The sequence below is a fragment of the Stegodyphus dumicola genome, chromosome 5 (genome assembly GCF_044657685.1).
Source record: "Stegodyphus dumicola isolate Sdum_Otavi_A_Nest chromosome 5, ASM4465768v1".
In the NCBI taxonomy this organism is placed as follows: Eukaryota; Metazoa; Arthropoda; class Arachnida; order Araneae; family Eresidae; genus Stegodyphus; species Stegodyphus dumicola.
Window position 1 is genome coordinate 88,958,017 of NC_140772.1, and position 12,174 is coordinate 88,970,190.

The following is a 12,174-nucleotide window of genomic DNA, read 5'->3' on the forward strand; positions in this document are numbered from 1 at the left end:
GTTCAACCGAATTTGAGCATAAAGTAAACAAGCCGTAAAACACTTTAGAATTTTGCAAGTTAAAAGAACTGCAACAAATTATTAAATAATAAATATGCCTTAGAGTACACTTAACCCGGCTTAAATCTTTATCTAACATCAGTATTTAATTAATTAACAGTTTAAATTACAGGTAGATTTATTTACTAAAACTTGAAAATATTTTCATTTAATACTCCAACTTTATTTTTCTCGAATTTATCAGAAATCATATCTGAGGAAAAGAAGAACTTGCTTATTCTATGTTTCAATTTTCAAAATTGCTTTTATATTACTTTTGTAAAATATTAAGTAAGTTATGCTAGTAACAGAAATAGTTTTTAGCACAAGTTTTCCATTTTGAAGACATGTGTTCTAATTTTAATTGCTTAAGTTGTTGAAAAATGCATAATACATTTTATTAAGTTGGTGTCAGTTAGCGAAACAAAACTTTTTATGACTTCATGGATCTGGAAAATGTTGAGTTGAGATTAAATTACTTATGTTCTGACGCACTAGAATCATTCGAACATATTACTTAAGTAAATTTTTGTGCATATTTTAATCAAAGTAGTATCTTACTAATATCGTTCAACTCTGCCTTTAGCCGAAGTGGAGGCTTAGTTTATTGCACGTTTTCTTTATTTTCAACTATATGAATTTTTTCTCTTCCGATTTTAGTGAATAAAATGCGTTAAAGAAACTGGCAGCCTCACACCAGCCATTGATATGAATTTCTAAATTTCTCTTAATATCTTCTAACGTCATCTGTCTACATTTAAATTTAGAACTAAAATAACATGTTTATCGTCTTCCTTTGTTAGATCCATTTCAAGTCAAACAGCACTTTTCGTAATATGCGCTCTTCCAAAAAACAAAAAAGGTCCGTGCGCGTATGCAGCAAATATGATACGGGTCATTATGAAATACAATATGAGTGCTAACAAAATAAAAAAAAATGAAGCTACTAAATTTGAGAAATCAAGCCATTTTTGGGTATTTATGTATCCATAATCCTGAGATAATGGTAAGATACGTGACGTTCTTTAGGATTAATGCCACAAACTATATGGATTCACAAGCTATTAAGCAAGTACCGAATGTTGTGCTGCAGAATTTGATGTAAGTTATCTGCTAACTGCTCTTCAGATCACGCTTGTGATTTGGATGTAAAATGGCGAGCAAATGCATTCCACAGGTTATTTATTTGGGAAAAGATCTGTTAATTTTACAAGAGATTGTTTTACTGAGGGAAAAGAAAATCTTCTCACAAGAGACGCAGCTGACGGGCATTATCTTGTAGAATGATGTCTTAACAAACATGATAGTACTGGCAATCAAAAGGTAAAAGAATATTGCTGGTACTTCATCTGCGAAAGATAACGAACATTGATATGATATTAGAAAAAAATAGACTACCCATTGGAAACTACGTTTACGATGCATGTGACATCTGTAGCACACGTCAGGAGGTATCTTGACCACGCTTTTTCCTGTAATCGTGATTTCTCTGGTGATCGGTATTAAACAAAGATTGTGATTCATGCCTAAGTTTCGAATCCTATATATTGTGATTTTTAAAGGTACGATGCGCCCATTCCAGCAAAAACATTTAGCCTCACTCATCTTTTTGAAAGAGTTGTCCAGAATTTACGGATCAGAAACTGTGTTAATATCCTGCTCTAAATGGAACATAGTGAAACTATCTGAGCACATTTGGTATTTTCACAGCCGCTCTCATCCTTTCGAGAAGCTGCAGTAGTAAGCCTGTCGTTAGCTTCTTGACCTCATGGTCACCTGTTGGAAATTAGTTTCATCGCTTGACTATATCATTGATCTGACAATCGTGCCAGACTATTTGTTAGTACAAGCAGTCTGTCCCCGTTATACAGAATCCATGATGCAGTTTCAGTCGAGCTTGCTTAAAATGTTATACCACCAACTAGAGGATCTTCATGTCATTCGTCATTGCTTATGTGAATACCGCTTTCTCCCAGGTATTAAGAAATCACACAGCGGCCAAAATGCATCTTACATTAATTTTGAATTGAGCATTTTTTTCACTTTAAGGATGTTGTGCGCGATCACTGCAGGAGAATTTTTAATCATTTGCTTGTCTAGCTAATTAATAGTAATTCGCCGACTTACTCCATCCCTATTTACGCGAATTCGAAGATAGGCAGTTTCTTATTTTCTTATTTTATTTTATTCGTTTATGTTTGTGATTAATTTGCATTTGGAATTGACTGATATTTAGAAACTACTGATAAACAAAGCATTTTTTCTACATATTAAAACTAGTTTTTCAGAAATAATATGCATCAAATTATAATGATGTATATTAAATGCTCTAAAACACAACACCACTCATAAAACATTGCACTTCAGTTATAACTATGTTCACAGATAGAGCAGTTGTTCCATGTTTATATACGCAGTGCTGTCACTGCTTTACTCATCGATAGAGAAAAATCGAAGAGCGGAATACGGTATCCTTTATTTCTCATTTTCTCCCATTATATAATTATGAATTGAGTTGTCAGAGAAATTTATTATGTTTTGTAAAGCCGTCAGCATCGAAATGACACTTTTATACAACACATTTATTTTAATACTATATTGTATCGATATGTATGAAAACTGAATTCTTTATTATGTATCTTTCTACCAAACAAGAAGTTTTTATCCCAAAAGGGACGTTATGGAAATATTAGTCTCGAAACGGTCCGAATGGGATATTAGTCTCGAAGCGACATTTTTGAATCTCTATAGCGTATCACTTTTCAAATTGATAGCACCAAATAGTATCGCCCTTATTATATTTAAAGAAAATAAATAATGAAGAATCTGCATGAATGTATGCCCATTTCTCACATTGTAGAATACAAGGTACCTAGATCCTCAAATTTTAAATAGATAATAGTTCTTCACCTGAACCACACCTGTCCGAATTTTAAATTTCAAATTTGTTTTATTATCTGTTCCATAATTTGTAAAAGTTTAACGAATTTTTGATTAACGAACTCCACAATTCCAAAGCGGCCAGTGGCAACACTGTACAAGGAAAAAAATACCTCCAGAGCGATAGATTGCCTGTCGGAAATTCTAAGTTATGCTGATTTTAGAGGTTTTGTGATTTTGCTGTTGAATCGAATGTTATTCGCCATAAGCGGCAAAAATGTTATATTTAATGAATAAAATAAACGTTAATAATAAAAAGGCAGAAAATAATTTGTGTAAAGCCATCGTAGTAAAAAAAAACTGACCATTGATATGATAAGCTGAGGAAACACTGAAAAAAAAAAAAAAAAAAAAAATTATTCCAACACCTAACGCTGCATCGAGAACTATAAATGTATACTATTATACTGCTTCGTTCTAATTTTTGTATTTTTTCTGTTTAATTGCATATGTCATAAATTCGCAGAAAATGACGCTTAATAATAAAGCTAAAAAGCCCCTAAAAAATAACGGGTTAGTAGGAGTGAGTGTGGCAGCAGACTGGTAGACTACGAGCACAGCAAGAACGTAAAAAACCTAACAAACCCTTTAAGCGGCCGTTAAAATCGGAAGCCTTTCATTTTCTTTTAATATTTCATTCAGTTTAACTTATGTACAGGACCAAACGCAAAGTTAAAACATCAATTCACATGAATCAGATTTACTCTAGGTTCATCAACTGCGTAACCGATGTGTATATTATTGTACTGTTATTTAACGTGTTTGAACATTAATTTGCGACGTATGAAAATTTTTTGTCTAGGCGAGAATTTAACTTTTTCTTAAAACTTTATACAAACTATGTGTCTTTTTTAATAATTATTATTTTCCAATTCTTTTTTGATTGCACCCTCTTAAAATTTTTATATATTTGGTATATCATTTCTATGGTACAAGATCTGGTTCCTGATATAAAGATTCCAGTAATCTTTAAAATACTTCTCTACAGAATAACTTTTCACGAATACTGAAGGAAAAAAAAACCGTTTTGAAAATGAAAAATTACAGCAAAATTAAAATCTTTCGTATTTCGGAAGTAAACAAAAGTGTTCGTTCAGACTCAGAACTATATTAAAAATCTAATCATTTCTTTGAAATCGTTAATTGGGAAGAAGACTTTGGAGCATATTTTTTTAAAAACTACTTCAAAATGTTAAATATCGAAAAAACGTAAAAAACGATATTTTCAGCCTTAATTTAAAGGGACCGATGAAAATGAAATGAAATCATTATAACTGGAATTGAAAGTTTACTTACTCTACAGGACAAATCATCAATTTTAATAAATGTGTTACTGGATTTAAAAAAGTAAGCTGATTTGCAGATTTCATTGCTCAGTTAAAGCTGAAGTTCATTATATTTTGTCCAAATGAGATCATATAGCAAGTGTTTTAATTCCGCTAATGGAATAATTTCAAAGTCAGATCTCGTTGCGATCAGCTAATTTTTACAAAATCACCATATTGTTTAAAATAGTTTAAACAGCTTTCTATGAGCATCATGCTTTTACTGCCACCATGGAAAGATTTAAAAAAATAGCTTTTATAATAAATTTTTGATGCGTTTTGCAAATTTTGGAGAGAAAATAAAAGAATCGTCTGTAATTTATTTAATCTAAAGAACTTCAATATTTCATTTCAAAATGTTACATATTGGAAGGGCAAGTATTCATTCCTGTGGAATAAATATGGAAAGAATTTTAGCGTTATTTTTTCTCTACTTAAAAAATAACCGAATAGAATTAAATATTTAGTTTTTGCACACTCTGCGAATTCTTGAACCTAATTTTTCTATTTTCGCATTAATCAAGCTGACAGAAGAGAATTTTTCCCACTTTAAAACATTCCATACTGCGAAAACACGCATTTCTTTTAAAATTGCTTTCTTTGCACCTAAAATTTATCAGAATAATTCAACAGCGTGTGGAGCTCGCAAAACATACAGTAGGAACTTAAATTGTAAAATTCCTCCAAATGGTGACTTAAAAAATGACTTATCTTTTAGTGTTTTATATTGATTTCCCTAGCGCAATCTTTAATTTTAAAAATGCTGCTTGATTTCTTTCTGGTATTGCGTACGTTTCGGTTTAAAACTCGTTTTCAAAGTAGTTTGAAATGAATCGCTTTATACCATTATTCACTCCTTAAAAGAATCTGTCACTTCCTTTCATTATTCATTACATTTTTGTAATAAACAGTCTTCTCTGTATAATAAATACATCAGATGGTTCGATGTTTCTGCAAAAGTAGATTCAAAATGAAATTTTCGATACCGCTGAACAACATAAATTTAAAAAGAACATTTACTTAAAATCAGATGCTTTTTAATATGTCATTAATCGTATGATACAGCAAGAGTGATATCAGCAATTTAGTTTGACACATATTTAAACGATTCCTGATAAATTGTTTTACTTTTATAGGCTTAAATAATAATCAGGAATTAAAACAATATGAGGTAAATGTATAACAGAATCATTTAGAGACTTTTCAGTAACGTTTTGAACATTGCAGTATAATGTTATACAAATTATCACTAAAACATTACTAAGGATCATAATAAGAAGAAGCCGAATACTAACTAAAAGTTTAAGTTCGTACTCGTGAAAAACTAAAACTGAAATTTCAATGATAAACCTTCGATACGTAAAAATATTCTTCAGCTCTCATTGAATTATGCTAAGATCTTAATGATGCAAAGTGTATGAACGATGAAAGATTTCTTAAAATATGATTTGTAATACCACACTTTCCTTAAATAATGTGACCTCACATACAATACAGTTCTGTAGTTTCCAAGGTGTTTTGCAAGGAGAAAGAAAGGGTTTATGTATAAGATTGTCTCATGCATGTAAATTTGATGTGTTTAAAGGTATACTATAAGAAGTGGGATTAAATTGTTGTTAATAAATAAAGTAAATAAATAAATTTGGAATAAAACAAAATATATAAAGATATATAATTTTAGCTAAATAAATATGAAATAAAATAAAATATATAAAGCTATATAATGTTAAATAAATTTGAAATAAAATTTATAAAGATAGATACAATTCAATAAATAACTTTTCTTTCAATGAAGAATTTAAATATAATTGAGCCACTAGCTTAAAATATTTTTTAATGCATGGCTAGGCTTAAGAATCCTGAATGATTTTCAGGCGAATATCGCTGAGGGGAACATTGAACTTATATTAGGATGTCAGTGCTGTAGATGAGCAAGAGGCTAAAACACTTCAAACCTTCTATAAAGTTAACATTCAGTAATGATTTGATAACAATGATAAAATTAATGATAACATCATTAATTTTTTATCTTCTATATGAACATCACAGGAGGCAAGTCGACTGAAAAAAAAATTCAAAATTTTAACAACTTCTGCTGAATAGTAATTGACCTGTACTAAACGTTTTAAGAAAATCAGGCGTTATTCATTATTTACGCAAGGACTTTTTATTAAATACATTAAAAAATCAAATTTGCTTTTAAAAAATAATCACAAATTGAAATATCAGAGAAATTAGCAATTCTGCTTTCATCGTAATAATAATTTAATGCTTAAAATATGGGTAATGAGTATGGTACGCAGAGTACCTTGTAAAGTTTAGGATTTAGGGCTAAAAAGATTAATATTTAAAGGAAACATATGCTTGCTCCTCTGTATACATTTTTTGAATCCTTCGCGGAAGGTTCATTGAGTTTCTGGAAGTCTTCGTTTAATTAATTGCTAAAATGGGTTTTGTAGAGCCATTAGGCTTATTCAGGAAGCAGGAGAGATGAAAAATGAGCAATGCCCTCATAGGAACTCGAACCAACGATCTCGCGAATACACGTCGAGAGTGCTGACCACTACACCACGAAGGCATGCTAAGAAGGTGGGAGAACTACTCCCCCCTTTTAAAGGGCGAATGGGGTTTTAGGGGTCCTAATCGCCAAATCCTGGGTGAGGAGAATCATCATCCAACACCCTTTTAGTTCGGGCGCCACTTACAGAGTCATTAGGTTTATTTTGGAAGCCGAAGGGATGAAAAAGATGCAACGCCTTCGCCGGGAATCGAACCACGGACCTTTTAAGTATGCGCTGAGCGTGCAGCCCACCACACCACGAAGGCATGCCAAGAAGGCGGGAGAAATACCTTATAGTTTGATTCCATTGTTACGTTTTCTAACGTAACAAAGTAAATGCTCTCGAAATTGAAATTGCGTGTTTTGCATTCGCTGTGTGAAAGTGAAAACAGTTAGCATGCGGCAAGTTTAGAAACAAACAACGGAAAAAAAAGGATTGAACACAGTCCCATTTTTATTTTCAAGAAACTGCTTGAAGGCAATTAGATTACGTAAAGAGAACGGTGTTGCATCTCGAGATTTATTCTTTTGTATCTGAAGTAACAGATATTAAATGCATGATACCAAACATAAAATTTCATTTAAAGTTTCATCCGCAAGTATAAGATTTTGTAAATGATAAAAGAAAAAGATGTGTTCATAGTCATTGCCGTTTGTTTTCAACAGAAATGAAAATATTGTCCTAAAACTTTGTGACGCAGTGTCATTTTGAATTTTTTTTCAAATGAGCTGAATTAAAATTTTTATTTTAACATTTTCCTTGTAAATGAAGCAACAGAATTAATTCATGATTTTCAGTTATTAATTTCAGCGTTATATGCGTTATTTATATAATAGCCTGCCCAAAAATTTGTATTTTAATTTAGTTTGAACCTTGTAAAATATTTTAATGCTGAGTTTCAAGTTCCTAAATTACATTAGCTTCAAATACTAGAAACATTTATGTTTATTAAATATTTTTCATGAGATTGAATTGTAATTGTAATTGTACATCAAAATCTATAATATTTTACTGAAATGCTTTTAGATACACTCTTGCGTCTCGTAACGTGCGCAGATTACAGTCAAAGATTGTACAAAACTCGTTATCCTTATTACACTAGATTATACTTTATTATAAACTTCATAACAACATTTTTGAAATTTCATCAGATGTCGGGCTTATTACCTAAAATGCTATTTAAATTATGGTCTTGTATTATAAAATGATAGAAAAATAGAACTGTACAACGATAAACTTATGCCCTGAATATTTAAAATGTTTCTTTTAGTCACTAATGATTTACACTTTATATTATAGGCGGGATATTACTACCTCTTAACCATCGACAAAAAGTAAGCCACGATGGCATACTGACTATTCAGAGCGTACAGAGGGCTGCAGATGAAGGTGAATACAGTTGCGTAGTGCGAAGTATGGATGGCTTAACGGCCACAGGAACAACGCATGTTTCTGTAGTTGGTAAGTATTCTAATTCTGATCAGATTTGGTTATATATGTCTTTATTGTATGGCCTATTAAATTATACCATTTTTTGCTGCAGTTCAGTTAAACTCATTTCCTTGAATTATTCTAATTTAATCAACTGATCGCTCAAGGAATATTGAAAGTGACCTCAAAAACTGCAGATTTGAAAATTAAATATCCAGCGCAGTTTTTGTTGTTATATCAGTCAACCTTCTTATAATTTTATTTTTTCATAACGAGTATAAAGCATTCAGAAATATAAGGATAAGAACCAGAATACCGCATTAATAGTTACATTCTTCTGTTTGACGAAATATTTTTTTTTTTATTTCATATTGCCAAAACACGAATAATTTCGTTATTTGAGACACTTCTGTAGTTGGAAGTATCAGACTCCAACCAACTATTGCGAAAATAAAGGCCAGGTAAGGACTTTTAAGCTGGATAAGGGGTGGGTAAATCGAATTTTTGGTCCAAGTGGTAATATTTACCCAAGGAAAAAAAAAAAAAAAAGTCTCTTCGAGACAATACACCTAAGGACTGCCAGCTGGTAGTGTTTACTCCTGCAATTTCTGGATAGCAAGTTGAAAAAATATTAGTAGGAAATGATGTGAAAAACTGTAAGGATAAACCTGAATGTTCAACAAAAGGATAAATCTGCGAGACTACTCTTTTGTTTAGGAAAGTTTTCCATAAAAAAGGGGGTTTCCTTAGCTATTTAACGTCTAATGTCTGCTTAAGGCCTATAATGTAAGCAATTCGCTCCTATGTGACTTGCAGCTTAAAAGATTACAGCACGAAATAGCTTCTAAAAAAGAAACTTTATAGTCAACTAAATCCTATTGTTTGCTTACTGAAGCTGAAATAAACGCTTACGAAAAGGTGGTACAGTTATATCATATGTTTTATAAATAACTAGAGAAAGAAAGGATTATATGTTTCTCTTTTAATAAATAACTCTAAAGTTGGACACATTAATCCTAAATTAATGATGTTCCTGTTAAGACAATTAATTTTAATGCAACTTTATTCAAGATGTCTCGCTCATTTTGTTATCGAAAATGTATTTCCAAGTCTTGGATATATTGATCTATATATAATTCAGAAAAATCAATTAAATAAAATCGATTTTATTATGTACAAATACTAGCTTCAGGATTATTTATAAATGTTGTGGATACCTTTACAGAAAATGTTGAGAAAAATGGGTATGAACGATAAAATGTAGGCCTGACTAAAAGTTAAAAAATTAGATTGGGAATGAAGGATTCTTTTCGTCTTCTGTGTCTCTTCTAGAATGAAAGCATTTTGTTCCGTTAAGGCCTATTTACATTAGCAGAACTTTGAGCCCAAGAAACTTAGGCGAACTTAATAGCCCCGCTAAAGGAAAAAAGAGGTTACTTAGCCTTTTTTAGAGGTAAAACTGGATACTTATGCATTTATTGCATAAAACAAATACACAGCTAGGCGATAATGTCATTCAAAACTTTAAGAGTGAAATACTTCCTAAATGAAACGAATTCGATTAAAAAGCCTTCAAACGGAGACGTGAAGTTCACTAACATTTCTTGGGCTCAAAGTTCCACTTGGGTAAACGAGCCTTTAATGAGCAAGTGAGTAGCATGGGATTTTTTAGAGGTGTGTGCGCTTGAAAGACGAATGATAGGTCTGAAAGCCTGAGAAGACTAAATTTTATTTCTTTGTAGGAGGTAAAAGAATACGGCAGCTCTGAAAAAAATGGCTTGACTTGGAGAATGGCCTCATTTATTTTTTAAATTGTCCTTGCACCATAAAGGAAGCAGGAGATTAGACAAAAGTATCGTTTCTTTCAAAAATGTTTTTATCAAAGCATGAAATTATCTCGAACAATTCGAACGGCGAAAGAGATGAGTAAAATAACCTACTTGCTTTTTCTTGGGAAGAGGAACAAAAATATATGCAGCTCCCAATTTTAATTGCTATGTTGATCCCTGACACCAATTGTTGCATTTCTACCCCACTCCTGACACCAGCTGTTACGTTATTTTCTTCCTTCACGTTCGTACGGGGTTCGTGTGGATTTAGAGTGAATAACGAAGACATTTGATGAAGTATCGAAACAAACTTTAATTCAGTCAATATTAATCAGGACAGCTCCAAAACACTTTTACAGTCGTCGAAGATCTAAACACGCTGGAACAATCAGCGGCACAGCCTTCACACTGTCAGGCAATAACGGTGGAGACATCTTCACTGCGAAGCACCAGACTACAGCTCCCAACTCTACTCGGTCGTTCTCGAAACTCCACGTAATCTCGAGACTCTCCACGCTACAACTCGCGATGCACTCGGCGATACGCAGAGCACAGCTCCTGACTCTTCAGTTCAGTCGTTCACGGAGCTTAACACGCTCTCTCGACAATCTCTCGACGCGATTAACCGCGATACACTAACAGATTCCTTCGGTGCACTCGACGACCCACTCGGCACTCGCTGCCCGGCTGTCAACTCGATCAACTCCGCAGGGATTGACTCGTTAGACGAGACACCAACTCGATACTAACTAACTCGCACTCTAGACGAGACACACACACTCGCCCTCTCGATGAAGTACACACTAACTGACTGCTGACCAGCAGGGTTTATATAGCTTTCGGCTTGTGTTCGAGAACATTCTGGGCTAAACCGGTAAGAATTCGTTCGAGAAGGTTCTTCATCCGCCCATGGTATATCGCCAATTTTGTCGCCAACCCGGACCCTTCAGTACGGCAGTCAAGGTCGCTAACCACTGTCCCGGTTGCGCTGCCATGTAAATGTACTCCCCAAAACAGCGATCATTCTTATTGAAAAATTCGTAACTGAAGACATTTATCTTCTGATAAGCAGTATTAAAAGTTAATCAGTTTTGTATTTTCAAATGATTGAATATGTTTCATAAAACAGTCTAAATTAATTAGCTCCATTTCTGAATTTCCGGAAGCGTTACTCACGTTTATTTTTATTAAAAAAAATTAAGTAAAATTGGATTCGGAACTATAACAGTCTCAAACTTTTTCTTTAAATTCTTGTTATAATAACGCTAATTATTTCAGGGAAAATATATTCTCGAAATGCAAGAAATTGCTTTGGAGGCTACATGTGGTCCGCGAGCCGCCAGTTTTAAACCACTGAATTATAGTCCAAATATTAAAAAAAATTCTTTGTTTCAACAATTCATTGTTTTGCAAAACAGAATTTCTTTCTTTATATTTCAGGAAAATTATTAAATCATATTTCAATTTTCTTCGAAAATTCAGTTTTAGTGAGCATAAAATGTGTCTTTTCCACTTTTCATGACATTAAAGCGGTCGTTACTACAGCTACGATATTCAGTTTCATTTTATCTCATTTAAGTTTAGAAATAAATGAGCAATAAAAACTTTGAGTCTGAAGAAAATGAGGCAAACTGCACTCAAATCACTCAGTAAATTCTGTTGTTTACATTAAGAAAAGCAGTAAAACTCTGCAGTACATAATGCTTATCACTTTCCCTAGAAGCGATACAATGGCCAAAGACCCTATAAGTTTTTTTTCTCAAGCGGAAGAACTGTGAATTGTAAGCGATTTTCTTCAGTAACGAGAATAAAGTGTGAGTACTGTACTTTACGTCCGGTGGTTCACATAAATTACTCTCGCGAACGCCACTTAAGTGCCAAAAGTAGCTTTAAAATGCGCATGAAAAACGCAATGGATATGTGAATGACAGTTATTCCGCTTGCTAGGTTATATATCCTGCAATATTAAAGAAGCAAACGTGGTTGTTTCCGAGTCTTTTATTTTACCCGAATTTTATACCTATGTTCGTTGAATGTAACTAGAGTAAT

The 12,174-nt window shown here is 32.7% G+C and overlaps 1 protein-coding gene across 3 annotated transcripts in view; it reads left to right on the forward strand.

Moving 5' to 3' along the window:
* Nucleotides 1-12,174, forward strand: part of LOC118181836 (cell adhesion molecule Dscam1-like) — a 1,419,238-nt gene that overhangs the window by 1,260,715 nt on the left and 146,349 nt on the right. For all 3 annotated transcript variants that reach the window (XM_085816859.1, XM_085816860.1, XM_085816861.1), the window contains exon 9: nucleotides 8,165-8,326. In XM_085816859.1, the coding sequence (XP_085672985.1) occupies nucleotides 8,165-8,326 (162 nt within the window). The remainder of the gene's footprint in view (nucleotides 1-8,164; nucleotides 8,327-12,174) is intronic.